A 27,386-nucleotide genomic window follows, 5' to 3' on the forward strand; every position below is an offset into this window, starting at 1 on the left:
GCTGTCATTTTGCTAACTTATTCTGTAAAATATAATGATCGAACCAATCTGGGGGTGGGAATAAAGAGTAATATCTATTTTTGTAATACTGATTTTAAAATTTTGTAGTCATGAATGTTAGGGTTAGGGTTTAGGTTGATGTTTGTTTTCTGTGTGATTTTGGGGTTGCTGGGGTTTTTGTGGGTGTGGTTTGGGGTGCAAGGAATTCTGTTTTTTTTTTTGTTTGTTTTGTTTTTAACCTGGATTTGAGCAGGAACAGTTTGTTGTGTTTCACGCCCGCTTGTGGCGTGGCTGTGGCCACCAACAGCTAACGCTTATTAAACAGACCTTTTACCGTCAACCAGGTGTTTTCCCTGACTAAAATGCTACAATACCATTTTATCTACTTTTCATGATAGCTATTGAAATACGTTATTAATCTTCCTTAATTTCTGTTAGCAAGTGCATAATGACATGCATTGTCACATGTTACTTCCAACCTATAAAAATAATTCATAACTCCCTATTTTGTGGCTTTCTTTACAACTTTTCAGAATTTGTCAGGAATTTATCACACATACATATAAATATAAATATAAAAGTAAATATAAATATAAATATAAATATAAATATAAATATATTGGAAGTGATATCTTGTAAATACACTACAGCAGCAGTATATGTGTATATATATATATATATATGTATGTATGTATGTATAGATAGATAGATAGATAGATAGATAGATAGATAGATAGATAGATAGATAGATAGATAGATAGAGAATATAAAGCCTAAAAGATAATGAGGATGAATTGAAATATGGTTGGATGAAGATAATTCTGAGTTATAAAAGTATTCCTCCATTTTTACTTTTTATAAATATGTAGTGGTTATTGTAGCTCTACTATGTTGCCTAGATGGGCTTTTAGGCAGTTTTAGTGTTATTTATTTATTACATTAGAGATAGCAAATCAATGTAATAGAGAAAAGAACCAAGATTTGGTACCTTGTTGCTTAAATAAAAAACCTCTTGAGTGATATAGTGTTGACTACCGCATTGCTCTGTCAGCCACCAATCTGTGTCTTCTCTACTGCTCCCTGTTGGCCAAGGAGCTAACACAGTTTTAAATCTCCAGTCAACACTAAACTACAGTTGGAGCGGCAAATTCATCCTGTGTTACCAGTCCAGATTGGAGGACACCTGTTAATGCAAATACATCTATGGTGCACTATGAAAATAGCATCAGCATATTCAAATATACTGCTTACGTGGTTCAACTGAATGTGATATTTTGCTGAGTTTTGGAAAATTCAAATATTCAACCAGTACAGCACCAGAGCACCTAGTTCAAACCACCAGGTTTTGTTTTTGCTGATCCATCCATCAATCTATCCATCCATTCATCTTCTGCCACTTATCCTGCACTCAGGGTCACAGGGATGCTGGAGCCTATGTCAGCTGCCATCAGGCAAGCAGGGTACATGCAGGACCGGTCACCAGTCGATCTCAGGACTGCATATTGAAGCAGAAAGCCATTAAACTCTCATTGACACATCTGGGTATTTTTTTCCAGTTTATTCCAATTCACCTCCTACTTGTTTTTGGACTGTGGGAAGAAACTGGGGACTGGATTACTCAGAGGAAAATCCACATGGACACAGGGGAGACGGTGCAAAGGCCCCCCAGTGAGAATCGTATCAGGGTCCTTCGTGGCGCTAACCAATGTGCCACTGTGCTGCCCATTCCTTGCTGATAATTTATGAATTAAGGAAAATATGCCTCAGCACATTTGGAAGAACCTTTCACTTCCCTTATATGTAGGAACATTTTCACTAGGAATTTGTGGAATTTGAGAAATATTGAAATTTTCACCTGATTACAGATGGAGACTTTAATAAGGAAGCACCAGACAAATTCAGTTATGTAATCATAATTATGTAGTGTAATCAATTAGAGCCATGCTTATCAATTCAAATTCCATAGTTCAGCTTTGTATTTAGGGCATTCCCTAAATTTGGTCACAGGACCAAGGTCCTTTCCTTTGAAAAAGATAAAAAAAGATGTGGAATGCCAAGAGGTTAAAGATCTCTTGTAGGGGACAGGGCGTTTAAAAAAAATCACACTTTTAAATAAATAAAACATAATTTTTTGGGTTGTTGTGGTTAATGGTTGTTGTAACTCTCAGCTCCGTGTACAATTATTGTCCACACTTGAACCATTCGACAGTGAAAATATTAAACTTTTTTTCTTTCACAGAAGAAAGTTCCTTGCCCCTTTATTCTGCAGACTTCGGAGAGCCTCCCTGAAATCACGAAACGCCAACTACAATTGTTTGTACCGGGCGCGCAGCAGGTGAGTCATTATGACATGTATAAAATAAGTACCGCGATCTGAAATAACTTCCTGATAGACTTCATCATAGTAGACCTTGTCTTACTTGAGAGGTGAAGTTTTCTATTGCTAGGCAACACACAAATGACAGATATGACAGACTTGAATTAGACATGAATGTAAAAGCATGAACACTGCACATGCTCAGGTAGAGGCTTTTTCTTACTAAATAACACGCATCAGAAACTAGCTGACGTGCATTACATGAAAACCCATTTGAAAGGAAGCCTGTGATAATTCTGTGTAAACATCAAAAACAAACAAAGCTGCAAACAATAATTTTTAGTGATGATTAACTTTAAGAATGTGTTGCTTTTTGTGATGATCTCTACATAAACAGTCAAAAAGCCCCGGGGGCAGGCTTTCAAACAACAATGAATAACAGTTTAATCATATTTAATGAATTATTGAATATTATACATTTTAGACATGATCCAGTTGTGGATGCAGCCCCATTGTTAATCTGCGGTCTGGGTTATAAAGATGAACTTTCAGATTAATAGTGGACTGGTTGCGAAATCATCATTAAATATTAAAAATGTGAATACTGGCCTTTGCTCAAATAGCTAAGTAGAGCTTCAGGGCTCATGGATATTAAACATATGGATTTCATGCTTCACACTAGCGAAGGATTCACTTTCTTTCAGGAATTAGCTGAATAGACTATGACTGTGTCTCTGCACAATATATGAGGTCCAGAATTAGATTAATTCTATCTACTCTTTGCATCTTTCATGGAATGGACATGGTATGGATTACCGGTGAATAAGAGAAGTATTTATACAAAATACTATGCTAAAGGGCTATCAAGGTGATAAATGAACTGCATACTGGACTGGAAAAAAAATACCAGTTATTTGAATGGTTAGTTATTTTAGTCATGTCCATGTTAAAGGCAGCCACATTACTGACTGTGAGTATTTCATTAGACATTAAATAATGCTAATGACAATCTATTATTGTGAAAGTAATTCTCATACAATCTGTTGATTTTTAGATGTGAATAATCAAATCAGTACATAGAATGTACCTGATTATCTGTTGCTGTATTGGGAATGATGCTTTGAATATGTATGATGAAAGGCATCCTTAACTCAAAAAGAAGAAACCATCACCTTGAGCAAATATAAATCCATAAAAACAACTGAAATAGTCCAGTTGCCACAGCAAAAGCTAGTCATACAGACCATTAACTGTGTGATCAATAGACATATCAGTATCGCTGCCTCAGCTGCCTGAGTATCATTGCATTTGAGTATTCCATGAAATGCGCTGCATAGATCCAGTCCTCAAACTTTTCACTGGAGTCTCCTGACAAACCAGGGAGGCTCACCATTTTTGAAATTGATGTTAGATTTGAAAAAAGATTTTGAAAAAAAATGAAGTTTTCATTTTTCTAATACAGTCACAATTAATTCTTTCTTGTCTCACCTACCTTTTGGCAGGGAATGGAGGATTAAACTCACTGTATTTTTAAAAAATATATATGATTTTCACAAATGTACTTATTTCCTTATTTTAATTCTTTAGCTATAGTTCAAGCAATTAATAAAAATCTTCAGTGTATGAGAAATTTGTAAAACGTGGCACAAGCATCATCCACTTTTGTTTCGATTAACACTAGCAAGACTGGAGTTTTTGGGTACTCCTAAAAGAACTGAACAGGGATCATTTGATCCCCCACCCTGGAATGCAGTGGCTGAGCAGACCCTGTTGTTATTCTAATGTGCCACTAATGGCAGGCAGCCACTTGCTGGGAGTACAATGCAAGGTGTGAAATGTAGATGAGGTCTCTTCTTGGTGTCTTCACACTCTACAGTCATGGCCAAAAGTTTTGAGAATGACAATTTCACAAAGTCTGTTCCTTCAGGGTTTTTAGGTGTTTGCCAGATGTGTCTATAGTTGTGTCATTCTCCAAACTTTTGGCCATGACTGTACAGACCTGGTCGTCACATCACAATTGATGAACAGCTTTACCCATCAGACACGATGCCCTTTTATTTATTATATTGCTACAAAACCAGATAAGTTTGGCATCAAGTTCTGGCTGGCTTGTGACTCGACATCACAATATATCTGCAACATCTTTCCATATGTTGGCAAAGAACCTGGTCGTCCCAAAGAGGAGAGACTGTCCAAGAGTGTGGTAATGAAGTTGATGGGACCATTTCTGGACCAGGGTAGAATTATCACAACGGACAATTTTTTCATCTCAATTTCACTTGCAAAAAAAGTTTCTCAGCTGGAAAACTACCCTTCTTGGGACACTCAATAAGATTTGCGGAGAAATTCTCCCTTCGGCTCGAGAGATGAAATGCAATGAGCTCAGCACTCAGGTGTTTTCAACGACTGACGCCACCCTGACAATGTATGCATCCAGCTGGAAGAAGACTGTCTATGTTATGAGCAGTAAACACGGTGTGGTTCAGACTGAGGACAGCCACAAAAGAAAGACAAGCACCATCACCCAGTACAATTCCACAAAATCCGGTGTCAATGCCATGGATCAGATGGTGCGCGAGTACAGCGTACGGGCAGGAACACGAAGATGGACAGTCACTGTGTTTTATAACATGGTTGACATGGCAGCCGTGAACGCACATGTGCTGTATCAAGCCTGCACAAGAAGGAAGGAAAGGCGGCCATAGTTTCCGATGCGGCTTGCTAGTGATTTGGCCAAGTCTCATGTGAGGGCAAAGAAGATTGGATAGGAGAACTGTCTTCGCAAACAGGCCGCCACACCAGCTGAACTCGGCAAAAGGAAGAAATGCCAAGTCCAGCACCGGTATAAAAAGAAACCTGCTACTGTTCAATGTGTTCACAGCTACAAGTTTACGTATGGCAAAAGCACAAAAGAAGTGCAGTAAGAGTGCGAGGTCACCTCAGACCAAGCACAGTTTTAAAAAAGTTGTAAATGCGTGTGACTTTTGTTTGTGTTTTTGTTACAATTGTTCTCCTATTTTCGGCTTTTCCCTTCAGGGGTCCCCACAGCGAATCAACTTTCTCCATCTAGCCCTATTCTCCGTATTCTCCCCTCTCACACCAACTACCTTCATATCCTTTCTCACTACATCCATAAATCTTCTCTTTGGTCTTCCTCGAGACTTCTTGCCTGGCAGCTCCAATTCCAGCATCCGTCTACCAATATATTCTCTATCCCTCCTCTGTACATGACCGAACCATCTCAGTCTGGCTTCTCTGACGTTCTCTCCAAAACATCTACCATGTGCTGTTCCTCTGATGGACTCATTCCTGATCCTATCCATCCAGGTCACTCCCAAAGAGAACCTCAACATCTTCATCTCTGCAACCTCTAGTTCTGCCTCCTGTCTTTTTGTCATTGTAACAGTTTCTAGGACATACATCATCACTGGGCTCACCACTGTCTTGTACACCTTTCCTTTTATTCTGGCCGATAGCCTTCTATGACATAGTACCCCTGACACTTTTCTCCACCCATTCCAACCTGCTTGGACCCGTCTCTTCACCTCTTTTCCACACTCTCCGTTGCTCTGGACTGTTGACCCCAAGTACCTAAAATCCTCCAGCTTCTTGATCTTGTGTTGTTGTCACAATGCAGTTTCAATAAAATAAACAGACCATTCAAAAAAAAAGCAAAATTTCTATTTGTATATTTTTCATTGCCTTATTTTCATGTCTCTTACTAAATTGAACTCAACAAAAATGATAAATATGTGGTTATCCAGCATCAAGCGATGCAGAATATTTACAAAAAAAAACCCAACAAGAACATTCAAGCTTTCAAGAGGAAGATCAGAGTCAGAAGCAATGAAGTTAAAATTACCCTTGATTAGGTGAAATCCATGTAAAACTGGTTCACACCTCTTTCTCCCCCTCCCCCCAAGAGCTGCTCCTCTGATAAACTGCATTCAACTCCCAGCAGGAGGGCTTCCACATTATTAGAACACTGGACAGACCACATTCCGTGGCAGGGGGATCAAATGATCCCGCTGCAGTCGCCAAAGGTATATGGATCAAATGATCCATCCTTAGTCCTTCTAGTCATGTTAAATAATGCTAAATAATGACAATCTATTATTGTGAAAGTAATTCTCATACAATCTGTTGATTTTTAGATGTGAATAATCAATTCAGTACATAGAATGTACCTGATTATCTGTTGCTGTATTGGGAATGATGCTTTGAATATGTATGATGAAAGGCATCCTTAACTCAAAAAGAAGAAACCATCACCTTGAGCAAATATAAATCCACAGCAAATAATGCCACAGCAAAAGCTAGTCATACAGACCATTAACCGCGTGATCAATAGACATATCAGTATCACTGCCTCAGCTGCCTGAGTATCACTGCATTTGAGTATTTCATGAAATGCGCTGCATAGATCCAGTCCTCAAACTTTTCACTGGAGTCTCCTGACAAACCAGGGAGGCTCACCATTTTTGAAATTGATGTTAGATTTGAAAAAAGATTTTGAAAAAAAATGAAATTTTCATTTTTCTAATACAGTCATAATTAATTCTTTCTTGTCTCACCTACCTTTTGGCAGGGCATGGAGGATTAAACTCTCTGATTTTCACAAATGTACTTATTTCCTTATTTTAATTCTTTAGCTGTAGTTCAAACAATTAATAAAAATCTTCAGTGTATGAGAAATTTATAAAACGTGGCACAAGCGTCATCCACTTTCGTTTTGATTAATGTTTACCTAGCAGCAATAATAATAACAAAGATAATAACAGTAACAATAATAATAGCAGATATGAGGAGAAAGATTCCTCTTCCGCATCACTGCTATTTTTAAATGAGTTACAAGTCAAGCTATTGCTACATCACATTAAGAATTTTATTTAGAAATGAACAAATAAAGAGGAACGTAGTCAAACCTTGTGTGCGTGTGTGTGTGTATGTGTGTGTTTGTGATTTCCTGCTTCGGGTTTCCCTTTAAAAGGGGGCAAGGCTCAATGCCGGGAATTCACGTCATTTCGCCGTTTTACACACAACCAGATCAATGAGAGAGAAGGGGTCGAGAGAGAGAGGGAGGGAAAGAGAAAGAGAGAGAGAGAGAGAGAGAGAGAGCAAGAGGGAGAGGGCGAGAGAGAGCTCTCTTCCAGGAAGGGATTATTAACCAGCGCACTGCCGAAATGTGAAGGGGAAACAAACGCAGACAAAAGAAGTTTTCACGCCGACCGCCGCGCCATGGAGCCGGCCTGCAGATAGAGGAAGCAGCGGCTTCATGAAAACCCTCAACTTATCGCGCCTGTAGAATCTGTGCGGACGCACCGCCCGCCGGGGCTCTGGGGCAAAAGGACCGGACGCACCGGAGGGAAAGTGGAAGGAGAGAAGTTGACGGGCGACCATGTCTGAATCCTCCACAGCGGCGGTGGCGATTAAGGTAACACGCTGCCGCCTGTAGTCTGGCGCGCTTCGCACCTCACTCCGCCCGCCGGGGGTGTCCGCGTGTAGTGTCGCTGCGGGGATTGACTGGAGCGCGGCGGCGGCGGCGGCGGCGGCGGCAACAGAGGCGGCGGTGGCGGCGGCGCGTTTGTTTGTCCGCTCATCTGTTGCTCATCGCTCCACGCTTGCACTGCGCCTCCGCTCCGCTCGTCGTGACTTCCTCTGACCCCCTCCCATTTTTTTTTTATTTTTTTTATCGTTTCTTTGTAAAAGTCACCGAAGCCGGCAGGCGTGCGCGTGTCTCGTGCACGCGTGTAGAAATTTGACCCGGCTAAACAATGGCAAGACGCAGCTGCTCAGCGGCGGTGACTGGATGGCAGCCCGCGTTGGACGGTTACCGGACGGAAAACTGACATGTTTTCTGTTTCCGCCCTTAATTGAGTCCTCGAATAACCGTCGAGCTCCCCCCTTTTCATCCCGACAAGTGGGTCCGGGGTTATTTCAGGAAAAGAAGCAGCTGAAAATGATTCAACTGCTATTTCCTATCTGACTTTACTTATTTATCTGACTTTATGTATGTATCAAAGGTACTAGTTACCAAACTTTTTTACATTTTCCCTTCTCCTAAAGTCACGACTTAAAGTCGTGGATGTTCGAATTATTGAAAAAAAACAAAAAACAAAAAAACAAGGCACCTAGCAGTTTTTTTTTCCCCATAAGATATGATTGAAAAAAAAAAGGGAAAAAATGTTCCCCGGAGTCAAAGATGACGTCTTCACATCCCGACAACATTGATATACAACCGACTGCCATGGAAAGTAGAGGAAACCATGAAGTTTTCCATTTGCAAGACCATTTTGTTAGTATGACTAGTGTCTTTAGCCATTTATCAAGTTGACAAATTACTGTAAAAGTTATGAAATACTCAACCAATTACGGCATCTGTTGTGGTTTGTGTTTCTCATCACCTCTAAGATGATAACAGTGAGAAGATGGTGGGGAATAGCTGATTCTAAAACATTTCCAAAACTTGATGAGGAAGATTTCAACTTTTGCACCAGGATGCTGAGCTCTCCATCTTTTTGCACTCCCTAAAACCCGAAGAACACAAGCTCATCTTCGTCAGATGATGTTGAGTTTGAGCAAATTTGACCCCCAACATTGCAGCCAATTATTTTGCCCCTTTTCGTAGTTTATTTGCACTCAGCTTCATCTGTAATGTTTTTGCTTTTTGTGCAATAAGACCACACAAAGACCAACGCTGAGGAGAGCAGCGGTATACATCTCTTGGACTTTCTCTAGTCATTTCTATGCTGCCTCTCCAGGTCTTTTTCTGAAAGACTTCCTAAATGCATGGGTCAAAAAACTATTTTCACTTATTACAGATTTATGCACATGCTGACAGACCAGGGTAGAAAACAGTAAAATGAGAAGATGGTTGGCTGAATCCTTTATGTTCGACGTGTGGATATCTGCCTATATAATTATTAGACTACAATCTTGGGCATAAGTTTTACTAACTTCAAAGATGTGTCATGCACACCCCCAAGAGTCAGCCCACACATCCTCATGGTGCATCCATCACACATTGGCAAACCGCTTTGAAGTGTTTATGAGTAAAAAATTTCCAACTAGCGGTGTAAAATTGCTGCCTGTTGGATGTAATAATACACATTGTGATGAGGCACTTTTTAACCGGGGATGGAAAATTAGTCATAACCGTTTATAAATGAAGTTATGGACAAGTGACATCCCTAAAGGTAATACCTTAACTTTGCCACGGTTCTCCCCAATTATTTCACATTTTCTAAGGAAGGAAATCTGAAAAATTTCAAACGCAATATTGCATGTGGAAATTCTTCTTTTAAATTCTACTGCACCAATTTCATTTAATTTGAAAATGGAATCCATCATTTATTTATTTTCTTTTGATTAGTTGCTGCTGGTTAGAGTAAAGGCTGAAGATCTTCGGTGCTCGTGATGGTTTTGTTTGTCGCTGAGGGCTTGTCATCTGAAGGGCTGATCAGTCATGAACCGGTAATGGGTCGGCTGAAAACAAAGATAAACTTCATATATTTGCTTCACATTTGGATGGACGCTACATTATGTGGCCTCTTCAACTGAAAGCCGCGCATGATTTCAAATGTCGTGTATGAAGGTTTTATCTGTCGATCACACAAAACATGACACCGGAAGATGCCTCGAGGAACCTTCCTGAACGTACCAGCATCATCGGTTCATCAAGCAAAAGCAGGTTCAAATGAGGATTGATTCAGCCCCTGGTTGTCATAAAGGGAATATAACAGATGTTGTAGACGGCTGTGGGGTGAAAAGCTAAGTATCATGTATTTATGAGAGATCTTTGGTCTTCAGTGAGTCTGATGCCATTGTGAAGAACGATTCTCGCTTTGAAGCTTATTCAGCAGAATACAGAGAGAATTCCCTCATGCTGCTGCCCAGTTAGTTGTTTAAGTCTCCCTACATATGCAGCATCTTGATCACAATTTTTTCTTTCTTTTTGCTGAACCAACCCTAAGCTCCTTAGCACAAGCAGTGGGGTGGATGCAGGAGCTGAAGTCACAGGCTGTTGGAAAAAGTTGCTCTAGAGGTTTGTCTGGATGTCAAACAAGGCAAGGGGGTAGCCTTCGCTTCTCCAAGGAGGAAATAGACTGAAAGATGATAACTTGGCTTCCACAGGAAATTCCTCGTACACAGAGTTGGTGTGCAGGAGGTGTCTAAGTGACTGGCTCTTGACAGCAGGTTGAGCAGGAGACTCTGCAAAAACTTTGACTTAATTTCCTTTTAGAAAAAGAAGCCAGTCAACAGGGAATGAACACAAACTGGAAAACCTAATATCTTAGCCAGCTTATGTTCCATATATGTGTTGAACAACAGCGCCTGGGTTAGAGCTGCTGATATTGATTGTCGGATTACTTTAGTCACTATTATAAAAGAATAACAGGTGAATACATACTCATTGAGACGGATTCAAGTGTATTGCCTCAGATTGTTAATCGGGAGACCACATTTAAAATACCACAAAATAATTTCCACCAATGTGAGGATTGGTGACAATCACCTTAGATTATAATGGCAAATGAACAAAATAAAACATATCAAGAAACATTTACTCTTTAAACCTCTTAAGTTTTTTTTTTGTCAGTACATACTTGATTTTTGTTTGATTTCAATAAGATATAGTTGTTCCATGTCGCTGGACAGGACAATTCAGAGGTTATGGTTAAGATTTAACATTAATCAGGGTCCTGTTTTTATCACTTTTTGGTTGAAATGTTGTGTCTGTGACAAAGTGATGCAAGGTACCGCAGAACAAGGAAAACACCCACTTTCTATTCATCTATTGGTCCCAGCTGTTTACTTTATCTCTACTTCCCCAAAAAAAGGAACAGCTAAAAAGATGCATGAAGGACTTTTAAGTGTCCGTGTTGAAGTATCTTCATCAGTCTATGCAAATTTCAAGACTTCATTTTCCACCATTTTTTGGGGACACGCTAATGTGTCCCCAGTTGAACGGAGGAAATAATGCCATTTATATATTTCATTCAGTGTTGCTTGATTGTGTGTCTATTTGCATTTAATCACTTTTGCTTTCAGTCAATGCTGCAGCTGTTCAACATCTTAAAATTGGAAAATAAAACGTTTTTTTCTTTATTCTCCCTTCTGGAGACTTTTGATTGGGAATTCCCCTTTTTTTAAAAAACAAAAAAAAACAAGAACACTGTATGAAATCATCAGAAGTTTACTATGGTTAATAATTTGAAAGGTCTAAAGTCAAACTGTCCAAAGGTATGGGCATATGACGTATGTATAGTAGAAAACGTGACTGGCATGAATGGCAAGAGGAATGCCCTCAGAGACTCGTTAACAGATTTATTCCTATAGTAGAGTAGAGATTCATCAATGATTGTAATTAGTTGAGCTGTTCATTAAACTACTTTTAAACTCAATTCTGTTTCCTTGTTATGAATTAAGCAAACAGAAATTGCAACCCATTGGTGCTTCTAATGGCTGTGTTATATTTGTGTTGTATCTTAACATTTCACTTGGGCAGAAAGATATTTAAAGATATCACCATAAGGATTTTAAACTGCTTTTGTTTTTATTCCCTTTAATAGAACAAACAGTTGGTGTAGAAGATGAGACTCCAGCTGCTTTTTTTTGACCCGCCAGCATTTTTAACAACAGTGCATCTGTTATTTTTGGGATTAACTGCCCTGCAGAGCAACACATGTGCAAAAGCATGTGTGACATTATGGATATCGGTATTTCCACAGCTTCACGGGCCTGTATATCAGTTTGTTAGAAGTACATAGTGGTCTGTGTATTGAGATGAGACCCAAACCTGCTGTGGTGCGAGGCAAGTTGGTGTGTGTCGCTGTTTGGGTTCAGGACTGGTGCGTTGTAGAGCTTTGTGAGCCATGCTTTGTGTCTCTGTGTCTATTCATAGCAGGAGAGGCGCTCTTTCAGTCCTTCCGCGAACCCACTGCCAAACTCCACTTCCTCCCCCGTCCATGCTCCTGCTGCGAGGCCAGCCAGCCGAATGGAGGACACGCCTGCCAGGCTGCCTGCACACCTGCGTGAGTCACATACACACTCAGATTGATTCATGTCACTGCTTTCCTCTGTATTTAGTCGACGTGATAATCTTTTCTTTTTTTTTTGTTTTTGTTGCACTGAACCAAGACTTCACCTGTTAATTATATCTCGTGGGTGGGTCTGAGACATATTCCTTAAGTTTCCTGTAAATACTCTTCCAGCTTGAGAAGGTGCCCAAATAGCTTAGTTTAGGGTGATTGCTGCAGATACTGCCTTCTAAGTCTGAAGAGCAGACAAGAAGAAAGAGAGTTTTAAATCCACTGTAATCTTCACACTTAATATCACATTATAATCATATTGATTATACACACACATACACGCACACACAGATAAACACACTGGGGTCCTTCTCAGCTGCAAGGTGCTGAACCAGATCCAGGGTCACTCACCTGAACCATTCATACTTCCACTGGACCATAACGGGCACACATGCTACACAGAAATAACCAGCAGTCAGGAACCAATAATATGGTACAGAAATCACAGGGGAGTTGGGAGGAGTTAGCAATGGAGATGTTGAGAGGAATTTGGGTTCGCTTGTCAACATGCCATAGTGGATTCTTCTTTACTTTCGTATGTCACTCTCTTTAAATTTACTTGCTCAGTCTAAGATTACAGTTGTGAAAAGAGCTTGTCCAATCAATCAAACTTCTGTCATTCTTGACAAAGTGTGGTTTTCTGTCCCCTTTGTGATACATATACATTTGTTTTGACACTGGCGTAACAGGTGCCAGTCAACCGTTACAATACACTGACATGCCAAACTAGCCCCTGTGTATTAAATGAAGAAAAATGAAGACGATAAAATATTTGACCTTGGTGGAATATTTCAAAGAGAAGGATGAAAACCATTTTCATAGCCACATCAAAATTAGTTCACTTTTTTCACGAGACTCAGGAAATTAAAGAATTGCTCTGTGTCCTCTGGCCTTTTGTCACATATTTCTCAAGTTTTTCAAAAATTGAATTAAATAGGTCTGTGTCCAATAAATGTCCCATTTCAGTTAAAACAACAGGCAAATGCATTGTTGTGGGCAGGTGTCTTAAAAAACTGCTCAGAGGTCAGGAAAATGGTGGCAAACTGTGATTAGATTGAGAAAGTTATGTAGGTTGATGACATTTTATAAAAAAAAAAAACCTTAACATTTAAAGGGAGAATTGAGGAAATGAGAGGGTTAATACATGTTTGGATCACATAAAGCTCAAAAAAAGTTACATATGCCATAACTGAACTGGGCTGTGAAACAAGATTTTCTTTTGTTTTTTACAGGACATGTTTTGAATTCAGTGGTAGTTTACCAGTGATGTGAAAAGATGATCATTTATGACTTATATTGGCTTGTGTCAAAAAAACAGAGGATGAATATTATTGTTTGCACAACTTAGTCAATGATTCATGACTGTCTGTTTATGCCAATTTTTGTGGCTAATGCCAGGAAAGGGAAGAAATACATTGTAATATAAATGACAATAGTCCTCTCAGTCACTTTGCTTTAGCATTAGCTCCTCATTTGATGTGATATATCACTAATGTGGGCTGACACTAAAACTCTCTATTAGATTAAGATTAGATAGACCTTTATTTGTCCCACAGTGGGGAATTATGCACTAACTCAATTGAGACAGATGACTCTACTATTGGCAATTAGTGCAGTACTACTGTGCTAAATAAACTTTGTATAAAAAGGCTTTATTAAAAGGTTATGTTTGTTTGAAACATTTCGGACTGAACCGAATCTGTTACTTGTAGAAGCAAAGGTAAACACAGAGGCAAACTCCACTTTTCCATGAAATAAAGCAATTTCCACTGGAATAATTGGGATGGAGAGTAGGAAAGATCGGCTTTGGCTGAAGTTTGTACCAAGAGTGTTACTCGATTGCACCGCATGAAACATCCATAAATAAAACAAAACAAAACACCTTTTGCATCAGACCAAGGACCTTTCAGTCATAAATAAACATGACTGTATCAACACAACTTGGCCTTATCTTTGGTCATCTAGTCTAGAAAAATGTGGATCGATCGCATCTACAGGCAAGACGCAGTACAAAAAATGTTTTGAAATATCTTGTAAAGGTAAACAAAATGAAGCAACTCAGTGACGCGATGGCTTCCCTTGTATCGCCTCACCATTGCTTAACCAATGATTGAGCTGGAGGGGCTGGAGCTCAGCCAAGAGATAGGCTCCATGTTCAAAGAGTAACCCTGAGCTAGTTTGTCCAACCTGCCCTGTCAATATTTAACCAGTTTATTTTATGTTTTGTTGCTGTTGTGAACTTCAGGACCTGAGTGGGGAGTAAGGGTCGCTTGCACAGCTTTTTCTGTAATGCTGCAGAAAAAAAGAGCATTCAACAGGTCTACGCCACTCCAGTTGAGCAAACTGATGAGTGACTTTACCGATTTGTGATGGTTATTTATTTATCCAGATATATAAAAGACACTTTCAAAGATCCAACACATCCATGTCGGACAGGAAAATGTCTTTCCCGTCTATATATGGTTGATCCCTTTGGAATCCACTCCCCTACCGGGGAGACAGTGACATGTCTTTGTCACTACTCACACAGTGAAAAACACCTCCGCTTGTGCTTTCTCCTCCTTCCTATCTAAACATGCTAGTGCTGGGAAATGAGGCGTCCATTAACCCCCACACTCAGAGGGAGTTTTGTCCTGAGCGGGAGGAGAGGGAAGGAAAGGAGGAGGAGGCGAGGGGAGGTTAAGGGAGGGGGGAAAAGACAGAAAGAAAAAGAATGAGGGAGGAAATTGCAGTGTGGGCAGAAATCCGCCTTCTCCATTTCCTGGGGAGGAAGTGGATTAGATGGGGAGAGTTGCAGCTTGCTCCTCACTCTAAAGAATGCTACCAGCCTCAATATTAACCCTTTCAGACAGATATCACAGCAACACAGCGCAATGCAATAAAGGCACATTTGGAATAAATTGGCTTTTCTTATCAGTCCCTCCGAAACACACTTTTATTAACTTGCTTTATTATGTTGTCTTTTTTCCCCCCTTAGTGTTTTTAGCTGACTCTCAAGTTTGTTTCCATGTAGTTTCTTGTTTGATCTACAGGCTCTCAGTTAAATTGCTATAATAAATATTTTTGTTTTAAAGGCCTCATCATATCTAGGCATCATTGCTATTTTAACAGTTTTTGTTGACATGATCGACAATTTGGAACAAATCAGCCAAATTTGGCTGATGCGATACACAGAGATCTTTTCAGTTTCAGAAGGCACATTTAATATGGGATGTGGGGAAGTTTGTCCAATATGGCACTAAAGATGCTTATTTTCAATCTCTGTGTTTTTCATGGAAGCAGTGTGTCACAGATATTGAGTAAGAAGCTAGAAAATGTCACCAGCTGGCCAGTCAGTGAAGTTATTTGCTCTGAGATCACAACATAAAAAGCCATTTAATAACATCAAAGTATTCAGTATAAACACCTTTTATACTGAACAACATGTAAACCAAGATAACAGTAGTAAATCAACAATTAGTTTCCGTTTAAGAGAAGAAATCACTTAAGCATCCCTAAGATTTAACTTAATCTATATGTTGAGAAATCGCAACAGTAAAAAGTGAGAGAAACAATCAAGAGATTACATTAAAAAGCATTTACAAGAAAAGAGTTATCAAATTATCGATTGCAATCAAATATGGAGGAAGTTAGATTGATGATGCTGTGTTCTCACGGCTTTCTATGTCCTTTGAATAAAAGTAAGCTTCCTCTTCTGTAAAGATCAGTATGTTGTCTAACATATTTAAAAGTGATGTCTCCGTGTTTGGATGCATTTTTCCTACACACCAAGTGAAGAACAGATTACAATATTTCATCAATAAATAAATGAATAACGTAATTTATGCCAAAGGATTCAAGACTGGAAAGATCCCAACAAATAATCAAAGAAAAGCGATGTCCATGGAAACAAGACTGGCTGTGTCTGTGTGTTTGTACATGCACTTACAGCTGGGTTTGCTCTATGCATGTTTGTATGAGTGGGTGGATGAGTGCGCGTGAATCCTGTGTCTTTGTGTCAAGCTTGCCACAGGTTGTGTAGGTGTACACTGACTGTTACAGTACATGACTGCAATCGCCACTAATGTCCTTTGGTCTATTACTCTTTGTGGTCTGCTACCCTTTTTACTGTGAAAGGGAATTAGTGTCATAAAGTGTGTGTGTGTGTGTGTGTGTGTGTGTGTCTGTGTGTATGCAGGTTTTGGTGTTTCTGAGGGGAAATTTCCTGCCCCTGGAAGCGGCTCTTGTCCTCAGGAATTTCCTGTGTGGGCAGACAGCACTTCCTGAATAAATGTTGTTGTTGTTGTTGTTCTATGTGTGTGTGTGTGTGTGTGTGTGTGTGTGTGTGGTAAAACTTGCTCTCTTTTCTCCTCTGAAAGGGAAACTGTTCTTGCATGCTAGAGAGGGAGCTGAATGTAGCCCACTACTCTTCCTGTTCCCGACACGCTCCTCATAGTGTCTCAAGGGTGGGTGGGGGGTTGTTGCTTTTTTCCAAATGCTACAATGAACACACTCATTTGTTACTAATTATTTGATGCTTCAGCTTTTATAGTTTAAATCGGAAAAGCACCTGAAACTGAAAAAGGTCTTCTTCAAAGGTCTCTTTTTTTTTTATTTTACTTTATTTATTTATTTATTTATTTATTTATTTATTTATTTATTTATTTATTCTAACCACATACTCTGGTGTCATATCCTTCTGTAGATTAGCTTTGTGTTTCCAATATTTATACAGTTTTTTATTATCAGGAAAGAGGTGTTTTCTTCAGGTATATGACAGTTTCTTGAAATACACTGATGAATGCATGGAATAGCTGCAATCCTGATTCGTTAGTATGATGTATTTATGAAAATTACGCATTTTTTCACTCCTGCTCCTCCTCTATTTGCATGTGATGTGGGACTGCTTGAAATATCCACATCTCATTTAGACCAGTGGTCCCCAACCTTTTTTGTACCAGTGACCGGTACCGCTCTGTGGACGGGGGGGTTGGGGAGCGCTGATTTAGACCACAGAACTTCATATTAAAGTCAAGTGTTTTGTGATAACTTTCAGAGGAATCTGCTATGTGGCTGAGGCCATGGCTTACACTGGTTAAAGAAAATAAACAAATAATAATCCTAATGAATTTATTTAAAAAAAAAAAAAATCAACTAATTTATACCTCATTGTACAAGGTCCTGGAAATTATTGTTTGTTTGGAAATAATACATACAATACTATAAAACCACAATTCACAGTTAATATGTCATGAAAAATGCTAAGGTATGGAAAATTCCAACAATAGCATTACAGTCAATCAAATGTGAAACAGAAAGACTAATTTATCATTTTAGAATTTATAACTAAGAACATTAGACACTTAAGAAATACAATTTTTGTTCAAGATTTTCTGATGTTTCTGTGACGATTTAAAAATCATCAATATGATCCCTCAATGATTTGAAGGGAGTGTTTTTCGTGATATTTTAGGTTGTTTTTCTTTGCATTTTTGACTTATATTACATATCCAGGGTTCTTGTTTTTTGTGATAAGCAGGTTACTACATATGGTTTCTTCATCACAACTAATACAAAGGATTTTGACATTATTAAACCAATAGTGCTTTTGTTAAAGAAAAGGCTGATGATTTATGTTCTTGGTGAAAACTTGTAACACACTGAGAGTCTCCTGGTCACAGGATCGGCCCCTCTTGAAACTCAGTAGCAAATTGCAACACAACAAATTGGGGAAGAAGTGATATCATAGAACAATAGTTAACGGTTTGAGATAAGATGAGTCATATCATGTTCGAAAAGCTCAAAATATGTTGTTAATTCTTTTTTTTCTTTTTTTTTGCTAACAGATTCATTTCTCTGAAAAAAAGTTAATTATTTGAATTAGATGGGATTATTTAGTTGTTTTATTGTGCAAAGGATGACTTCAATAGAAACATTTTCTTTAGAAAAAAGGTACAGATGTGTGTATGTGCATGTGTGCCTGCGTCTTCCAAAGCTTCTGCTTTTTAGTATATAAAAAAAAAAAAAAACAGAAAAAAATGGATCTTGAACAAAAGGAAGAATGGCAGTTAAGACTAGATTCAGGAACTACCCTGCAAGAGCCGGCATGTGACTGTGCTCGACAACAAACAATCAAAAACAGGTCGCGCTACTTCCTGACCATAAATGTTGAGTGTGATTGATGATGTGTTTTATGTTTGTTTTGACTGGATGTAGTCCAGTTTTGCTGGATGGGGACAAGCACAAGCTTGCTCATGGAGGAAGTTCGGGGTGGAATTCTCTTGTTTGAAAAGTAAAAGTGTGTGTGTGTAAATGCATTTGGATTTTCCCCGCTGCACCCTCCGGAATCCTTGTGAATTGAAATGAAGTGTAAAGGAGATAGATAATATGCAAGGATTAATGGCGGAAATGTGTTTCTCTCCTACCCACATGTCCCTGAGTGAGGGTGTCAGAAGGTCATGGCCAGCGCCCTCCTCCATTTCTCCTTTCCTCCTTACTCCTCTGTCTGAAAAAAACCTTTTTCTCTGTTGAGATAGCAAGACTAATATCCGCCTACTTCTGCTTCGAGAGGAAAGGCAAACATTTACCGAAGTGAGTGACTAAGGACCACAGTTTTTTTTTTTTTTCTGGTCTTTATTTGTAGCTGATTTGCTGTTCTAATGTACATCACACACATTGCCTGTACATTTCAAGAATGTTGGAAGTTGCAGGTTGCTGACAGGAAATGTGATTTTTCATGTTCCTGTTTGATTCAAATGGCCAAATGCTTGGTTTGGTTCCAGTTTTAAGTTTGAACAGCAATAGGAAACAAGGTACAGGAAATACATGACACTGCGTATCGTCATTCAACAGGTCTTTGGCAATAATAAGAACCAAAATTGTCTGTTTTTAATAGTCCCCTCTCCCCCACAAAGTGCTGCTCAATAGCTTTTACCTTGCCCTCAATCCAACGACCCCTAAAATTATATATTTTTTAAACTCAGCATTGTGTCGATGATGACCATTACCTCAGTGTTATTTTGTATATTATATATATATATATAATATATATACAATATATATGTATATTTATATATGTATATCTTCTTAACAGTAAACGCATTTCCTTAAATAGTTCCCACAGGTGATTTAAGACTTAAGGTATTTTGCCCTCCAAAATGTTATCATTTATGATTTACCCTCACAAAGTCCCGTAACTAATAAAGATGTAGTTCTTCTTTTGTTTGTTTTTTTTTGCAATGGTGTACTGTACAGTTGTAGGCATTGCATGTCTGATACTCCAAGCATATTTGGCTTGTGCTGTTTTGACAGTTGAGTATGCCAGAAAGGAATGCTTTGAACGCATATATTTTTTTACAAACAGGAAGTTGCATCACATTTGTGTTGTACCATCTGGAACAAGGAGTAAACTAAAATCTATGAATATTTTACTTTATTACTGTCTCAATAATTAAGTGGGTAGTTGTACAAACATATTTTTGCAAGAGGGGATAACAGATATGATACTTCGGGAGTGTGACCAAATATAATGCATTATTAGCGTTATCATAATCTCAGTCTTCTGATATATTATTTGTTACCGGTTTAACTACTAATTCAACTGTGGAGGCTTTGATCCCTTGCAGGTATTCAGTTGGTTTGGAGAATAGCAGAGGTAGAATCCAGTACATATTTAAAAATGTTGCCTTAACTAATGGCTGTTTTAGTTTTGCTCTTTGCTTTATTTGTTTTGAAATGCTAAGCATGGCCCTTCTTTCACCATCTGTTGGCAGCAGTCTGTCACTCTCAGTTATGGAACTGTTTGTTACTGCCCACTGTGTTGACTCATTTACTTGTCAGGTTTATCTCCACAATTTACAAGTGAAGCTGGGCCTTGTCAAGCCGCTCATCAAATCAGAAATGTATTAATAGTAGCCTCTTCTCCTCCACTTGGTTAATGGCAGCTGTCGAGCAGCTTATGTGCATGGCCACCACATCAAACATTACTACCAGGTGCCGGTAAAACAACCACAATATAAATAATTCATTAATAATCCAATATTCCACAATCATGACAGTCCCACTTTAAAAGATATTTAATACATCACAAAATAGGGTCGCATTTGAATCGAGTCTCCACAACATGGATAGGTGGCAGATTAAAGCAGCATCTTTAATGCCTGGAGGTAAACATATTTTGCAGCTGCATATTTTGCAGCTGCAACGCCTATTCAAAACCATATGCATTCTCACCACTTGAAATAGTTGAAATACTGTCAACAAAAGTGCCTCTTCAGGCTGTTGAATGATGCAGTGAATGATGCCTAAGAATACATTGTTTTAAACAAACTAATGCCAAAAGACACAGTCCCCTAGGTAACAGAGAGGGCAAAATAGTCAAATTCAGGCAGATCTGTTGTAATAGGAATTCCGAGGACATATTAACGTTGACGTAAAAAAAAGCACCTTTAAAAGGGTAGGATGCGTAAGTTTCTGTAAAGGGAACAAAAGCAAAGCGGTCAATTGTGCCCATGTTGGTGTGACATTTAGAGATAAACTGTCATTCTGGACGGGACCTTTTAAGCTTTACAACAGGACAGACTTCATTACCTTGTCTGGCCGGCAAGGGAAGTGGAGGGCTTCTGTATGACTGCAACGAAACAAGATACTGGTGATCTCATCCTGCTCTTCCCTTCAATCACCCCAAGCGCTTAGGAGTTGCCTTGGCAACTCATGTGCTGCGTGTGTGTGTGTGTATATATCTTCATGAGCAAGAGCGGGGGCCTGAGAAACCACAGAGTGAAAATTATGTGTCATCAGAGAGGATTTCAAGCCCACGATTTAGTTAAGGGCTTGGGATCGTGCTCCTGTTGTGCCTTAGATTTTTTTTTTTTCAATGTAAATACACACACACAAACACACACATGTTATTCTATATGTGGGAACCTGTCATTGACTCATACACATTCTCTAAACTTAAATTACCCAATGTTTGAACCACAGCTAATTTGTGCCCTAAACCCAAACAACAGAGTCTTAAAGCATTTTGGATCTTGCAAGTATTTTCAATGCCAGGGGTTTTGGACCCCACAAACAATAATGCAACACACACAGACATATAAACTCTCCCAACACTTAAATTTAAGATGTTCTCTGAAAAGTCCAATGAAAAGTTGAACTAAATTAGATTTTCTGCCTTAAACTTGTAACAAATCCGGAGCAGATGATGATGATGGAAAATAGCAGAACAAGTTTCAGGGAAGTGTTTGACTGTTTCGAATGAAGTGTGTCTAAAGGGAAATGTGCCCTTGTTTTGTTTTTTTGTTTTTTTCAAGCTTTGGCTTGTGCTTTTCCTTTTCTTTTCACATCAAGGTAAGAAAATCATGATTGAGATAGCAAGTTATGTTTAGAATCAAATTCCCTTATTATAGCACATAGATATGAAATGCCACCTGATTTTTTTTTTTTTTTGATTCGGTAGCAAACATCTGGAATTGGCAGCTGAGTAACAGCATTAGCAAGCAGGACAAATACGCATATCAAAGGAAGGAAAAGATTTGTCACTTTATGACAGATGAGACTCTCAAAAGTCTACCTGTAATGAAAAAGGAGATGAATATTGTTAGTTCAGAAACCCATTCCATACAGAGGGTCCACTTTGCAATTTAAGTAATGCATCCTTCAACATCATCGCTCTGTTTTGATTAGGATGGTCCTGAATTAAGTGTGGTAGGTCAGAACTTGTAAAGGTACAGTTCATAACAAAACTGCAGTTCTTGTTAATCAGGGACCTGCACCCGCCCGTACCCAACTCCAGCTATAGATTACATCCAAGAATAGATATGACCAGTCGGAAGACTGGCCTGAGCATGTTGTACCCGCTCTGTCGGCTTCAGTTGATCACTGGCTTAGTATCTGTTTCCCTTCCTGTTTGCCTTTCCTTCCTCTTTTACATCTGTGTTTAGTTCTCTTGTTCCTGCCATTCTGTCTAATCTCTCCTTGTTTTTTTCTGCTCTCCCCACACACTATCAGCCCCCCAACCCAAACTTTTTTTCACTTTCGTCTCACTTCTGTCTGTTAAGAAAAGTCCCAGTATCGCTCTCTAACCTTCCCGCAGGAAGTTTCCTGTGCTGAAACGAAGCCCACACTGGATTGCTTCCTGCCAAATGTGTTGTGGGATGCATTTGTTTGGGGCGCTCTTATTTTTTTATTTTTTTTCGCCTCCTTCCCTCTTCTCTCCTTGTTGCTTCTTCCTCTGGGCTCCGTGCAGATGGCTGAGGCTTGCAGACCGGATCTTTGAGGGGTTTTGGCAGAGCAACACCTCTCGCTGGCCCTGAGAGAGCATACCGCAGCCATGACCTTATGACCCCGGCTGCACTGCTGCCCGACCCGGCCTCACCGTTCTCTCAAGTTGCCACAAGAGATGGATGTACAGCTGGTGCACGCAGTACAGATGGCAACTTGAATCAATATTGAAAGAGAGTCAATGATGTAGGCAGTTAGTATTCCAGAGCAGTGAAGTTCCATTTGTGCAGTGTTGCCCAGTTAAATTGTTATACAATGGCCCTTAATTATCCTTTTGATACTGTAAACAGCCCAAATTCCAGCACTGAAATCAACTTATAAGTGTTCGCATCATGCTAAAGTAAAAGCAATCACGTATTTAATACGTATTGCACAAGAAGTCATTTGAATATCATACACCCACATATTCTCTCTACAGAGGCCTTTGCAGCTTATAACATGGAAAAGTGGAAACTGGCCAAGAAGAGGAGTGCTTTTTTTTCAGCTAGAAACTAAATAGAAGTTTAATTAAAGCAATAACATCTGTTAGGCAGCAGATTCAAAGGACACAGGAACAATGCAGTTTGGCACAAAATCAGAGCTTTGGCTTTAGTTGGATATTTTAATTTGTGTTTTAACATGTTATCAATACATTCAACATGAATATAGAATTTTTCACTCAAGGCATGATCACTAAGTGTTGTTGTTATGACTGTATTGATTTAAAATAGGTGTGTAAGAGCACTAGTTGAAGTATAAACAACATGTCCCGCTTATTTGCCTTCATCTGGCATGTTAAAACATTGAATAAAATACACAGTCACCTAACTTAATCAGCGTTTTGTTCACTGATAGGAATGTTTTCGCAAAATTCAAGTGTTGGACATAATGCAAACTTTTTAATTCACATTAACATGCCATTTGGAGATAATTGAAGCCTGGCCCTCGGCCAACCCAGCTGTCGTTTAAATAATTTTCCAGGACTAATAATTCATCCAGTTTAAAAATAAGGACTATATTTCTGTATTTGACCATCACAGGTTCCTGTGGTTGTGAAACACCTGTATCTCAACCCCTGACCTTGTTGACAAGTTGAGGGCCAGTGTCTGGCAGCCTTCAGATAACTAATGCCGTACCAGGGTTTATTGCCAGTTCTTGTGCCGCCATCTGAATATTGGGATTATGGGGGAGGGAAGAAATAGGAAGCGGACAATCTAGAATCTAGACAGGGTTTCATTTTATATTGATTGTTCTGTGAAAACTTCCTTTGTTTGACGGCCTGGGATGGGAGGGGTGGGGGGGTTACAAGGCTCTTATTACTTGTGTGACAGTGACATTGGCGGCCAAAGATAACAGCTGTCCGGCTCCCCGAGGAAGTGTTTGAGGTGGAGCGATAAGTGAGAAGTAAGACATAAGTAGACGCCGTTCCACGTGGGTGTAGTGGATGTTGATCTACACAGTTGCGAGTACCTTTGCGTTTCAGTGTGTGTGTGTTTAAAAGGGAAGGTGAGGCTGAGTCATACTTCAAATTGTTGAATTACACAAAAGGCAAAATGATACAATGCAGCGGGAGATCTGTATTAACTGTGGTAAATAAGGGTTGAGGGAAATATGTCCAGCTTTTTCAGACTAGATAATGACAATCTGACAGCATTTCAGAAATCCTGTCTTGTGACGTTATCTGTTACATTCGTGTCAGTTGACGAAACCAGAGAACAGCACGGTCCTGTGTAATAAACATGTATGTGTTGTGTAAAAAGTCATGTCTGTTTAATTTTAGAGTAGCTGACCTTTCAGGTCCTGCAGGGAAAAAAATCTTGGTTGAGCCTGTTCTCAACCTTCAAAAGAAATACTTTTGAAATTTGGAATTTATTGCTTGAGGAAATTCTTACTTTTCTTACACAGCAAGTTTTTTCGCTCTGAGTTTTTTTGAAATCTTATTAAATGGCTGTCGGGGGATTTACCATTTATTTTGATTTTTAACACTTCCTCATTGACTTACCCACCCGTTTTGGCAGCTGCTGTTTCAAAGTCTCGAACTACTACGTGGTTGTTGTCATGAGACAACAGGGCACTTTTGGGTGTCACCAATGAGATGAAGTGTTTTTGGAAAAAAAAAACGCTGTGTCCAGGGTGTCCATGATGCTGAATGCGACACACCAGAATAAAAAAAATTGAGGAAAAAAAACTGTAGTTGTCTAGCTTTGTATTTTTACCCTTTTTTAAAGAAAACATGTCATGTTTTATGATAATTTATCCTTTATTGTGGGGACATTCGTTCTCTGCAATCAACCCATCATGGATGAACCATGAGCAGTAGGCTGCCATCCACCAGCGTCAGGGAGGCAATTGGGGGTTCAGTGTCTTGCTCAACAACAATTCCACACATTAGGAGGAGTCGGGAATCAAACCAGGAATGTTCAGTTCCAAAGACGATTGCTCTACTGTCTGCGCCACGCTGCCCCTTTGTTATGTATTTGGTTGTATAGTGCATAGTACATATAGAGCATGTAGTACATTTGGGCCAAAACAAGCATGAATCCCAATAAGGAAAGATGTAAAGATGAGTGAAAGTAGGTTTTTTATTTATTAGCATTTTTCTGCTAACTTGTGCATTCAAACTTGAGTTGGAACACCCTACAAGCTCCTTTTTGCTGATGCTCCTCCTTTATCACAACCCAAATTAATTTCGGACAACCCCTAGATACCTTTGTGACCTTGTTCTTTCCACATCCGAGTTTCTAAACATGCGCATCTTCAAATACCGATGTAGCATCGGTAAATGCTTTACACTGAAAAATTTAGTGTGAGAGAAGAAAAGAAAGATACTTTTGTTCAGGCTTCCTCTTTTCCTGTTCCTTCTGTGTTTCCTTATTTATCCACAGACTAATAAACTGTCCTCTGATGTGTCTGTCTTGAGTTCAGAGAGCAAAGAGCAGAGGCGATCATAACGGATAGCAGCACAATAACAGTCTGACCGTCTTTCTCATATCCCCTCTATCCATGTTAGTCATTTTGTATTCACCCTCATAAGCCATTATCTTTTAATCTTTTATTCTAACCTCCACTCCCTTTCTGACTCTCACTCCTCCATCTTTTTCCCCCTTTTATCTGTGCTGCTGTTCCCGTAATCACTCCCTCCTTTTGGCTTTTATCTCCACTTCCTCAATATCCTTTTTACTGCCTCTGCCTCCTTCCTTCCTCTCTGCTCCCCCTCCCCCGGTCTTTCCTCCCTCCCCTTCACCCTCCCCTCCTTCCGGCCTTTCCTTCTTTCTTCCTTCACCCCAACCCCCTCTTCCCTTCTGCTTCTGCATTGAACCAAGCCTTATTTTCTGAATGCCTTTCCCTCCTTCTTGCTATCTTTTTTTTTTGTGTGTTCAGTCAAAACATGGTCCCAACAACTAAGTACTCTCTTTTCCAAACTTCTTCCTCCTGTAGGTTTGCAGCCAGTCTTCTGGAGCAGAGAGGATGTGGCCCAATGGCTACGATGGGCAGAAAAAGAGTTTGCACTGCGCCCGATCACCAGCAGCTCCTTCCAGATGAATGGCAAAGCCCTGCTGCTGCTCACCAAGGAGGATTTCCGCTACCGCTCACCCCACTCTGGTACTTTATTTCAGCCTCTTGATGAACTGTGCATGAAGGAGGAGGCCCAATAGGAGGAGGTAGACCTGAAAACAAACATAAAGAAGGGGCTCTTTTACTTAACGGGAACCTTTTAGGCCCTTGACCACTCAGAATGCTCCTAAGAAATTGGTGCAAATATTTTTCAGCTTTATTTAAATGGGAAAACTAAGCCTTTCTCTTACAAAGTAGTTGGTAAGACTGCTCCTGCTTGGCAATTTCATATCCATCAACTAATTTAAGGCCAAGGTGGACATGAAGATAGTTGCTGAAATCAATGGAATCAATTTCTTGAAAGAAGAATTTAAGACATTTAAAGTCAATAAGTCAGCTGGAGCAGAGGTGTGGGGTCGTGGATGGGGGGAGGGTGGCGAGTGTCAGCCGACAGTGGGGGGAGGCGACTGTTGCAGCTCGACTGCTGAGGGAGGAAGTAGGGGACGGTTGATCAGGAAGTACAAACCAACCTCAACAGTTGCCACAGCAACAACAGCAGGCAAGCACGCGCAAATGGAACAAAGACAGTGTTTTCCTCCTAACAGTTATGTGGATTTTTGTTTTTAGAAGTTAAATGGCATTTCAAAGGAGATCATGTGTGACTGTTCTGGAAATGTCACACACGCTGCATGACGAAGCCTTTCCCGTGTTCCGTGGTTTCCTTCTGTCATCATTGGAGTGACAAATAAAGTTAAAAATGATATTGGAATGAGGCCTCTAAAAGTGGAAACAATGGTAATGGAGTTCAGAGAAGTTAATGTTCAGAGACTTATTTGACTGGAATTAAACATTAAGAAAAAAACTTAAATGAATGGTTTTCTAATTCATAAAGTATGTGAAAAGTAAATCTAGAAATAAACATAGGAAATAAAGGGGAATTTGGGGATTTTTTTAATATTGTAAAACTGATTTGGTAAAAATAGTAATATGCATTTTGTGTGTTTTAATGTATGAATCAATTGATGGCATTTCAAGCTTCAAATATGTGATCAGAAAGTATAGAGGTTTTCCTTTATTTAGTCATTTTTTAAAACTAATAACTTTTCCCTTAACTGTTATGTTTTTTCATTATTTACAAGATGTAATGTGTTGCTATTTAAAGCAATGAACACAAAGTCTGG

At 39.4% G+C, this 27,386-nt stretch overlaps 1 protein-coding gene across 2 annotated transcripts in view; it reads left to right on the forward strand.

Annotated features, from left to right (window-relative positions):
• Positions 1 to 7,436: 7,436 nt before the first annotated feature.
• The window catches only part of etv6 (ETS variant transcription factor 6), a 28,486-nt gene continuing 8,536 nt past the window's right edge, over positions 7,437 to 27,386 (forward strand). Inside the window, exons 1-3 of one of the 2 annotated variants that reach the window (XM_086146956.1) lie at positions 7,437 to 7,751; positions 12,222 to 12,351; positions 26,089 to 26,253. In XM_086146956.1, the coding sequence (XP_086003082.1) occupies positions 7,716 to 7,751; positions 12,222 to 12,351; positions 26,089 to 26,253 (331 nt within the window). In that variant the 5' untranslated portion in view covers positions 7,437 to 7,715. The remainder of the gene's footprint in view (positions 7,752 to 12,221; positions 12,352 to 26,088; positions 26,254 to 27,386) is intronic. The other variant, XM_086146957.1, reaches the window with a different exon arrangement.

The sequence above is a fragment of the Fistularia commersonii genome, chromosome 5 (genome assembly GCF_037954325.1).
Source record: "Fistularia commersonii isolate RoL2024-O1a breed Wild chromosome 5, RoL_Fcom_v1.0, whole genome shotgun sequence".
NCBI classification, from domain to species: domain Eukaryota; kingdom Metazoa; phylum Chordata; class Actinopteri; order Syngnathiformes; family Fistulariidae; genus Fistularia; species Fistularia commersonii.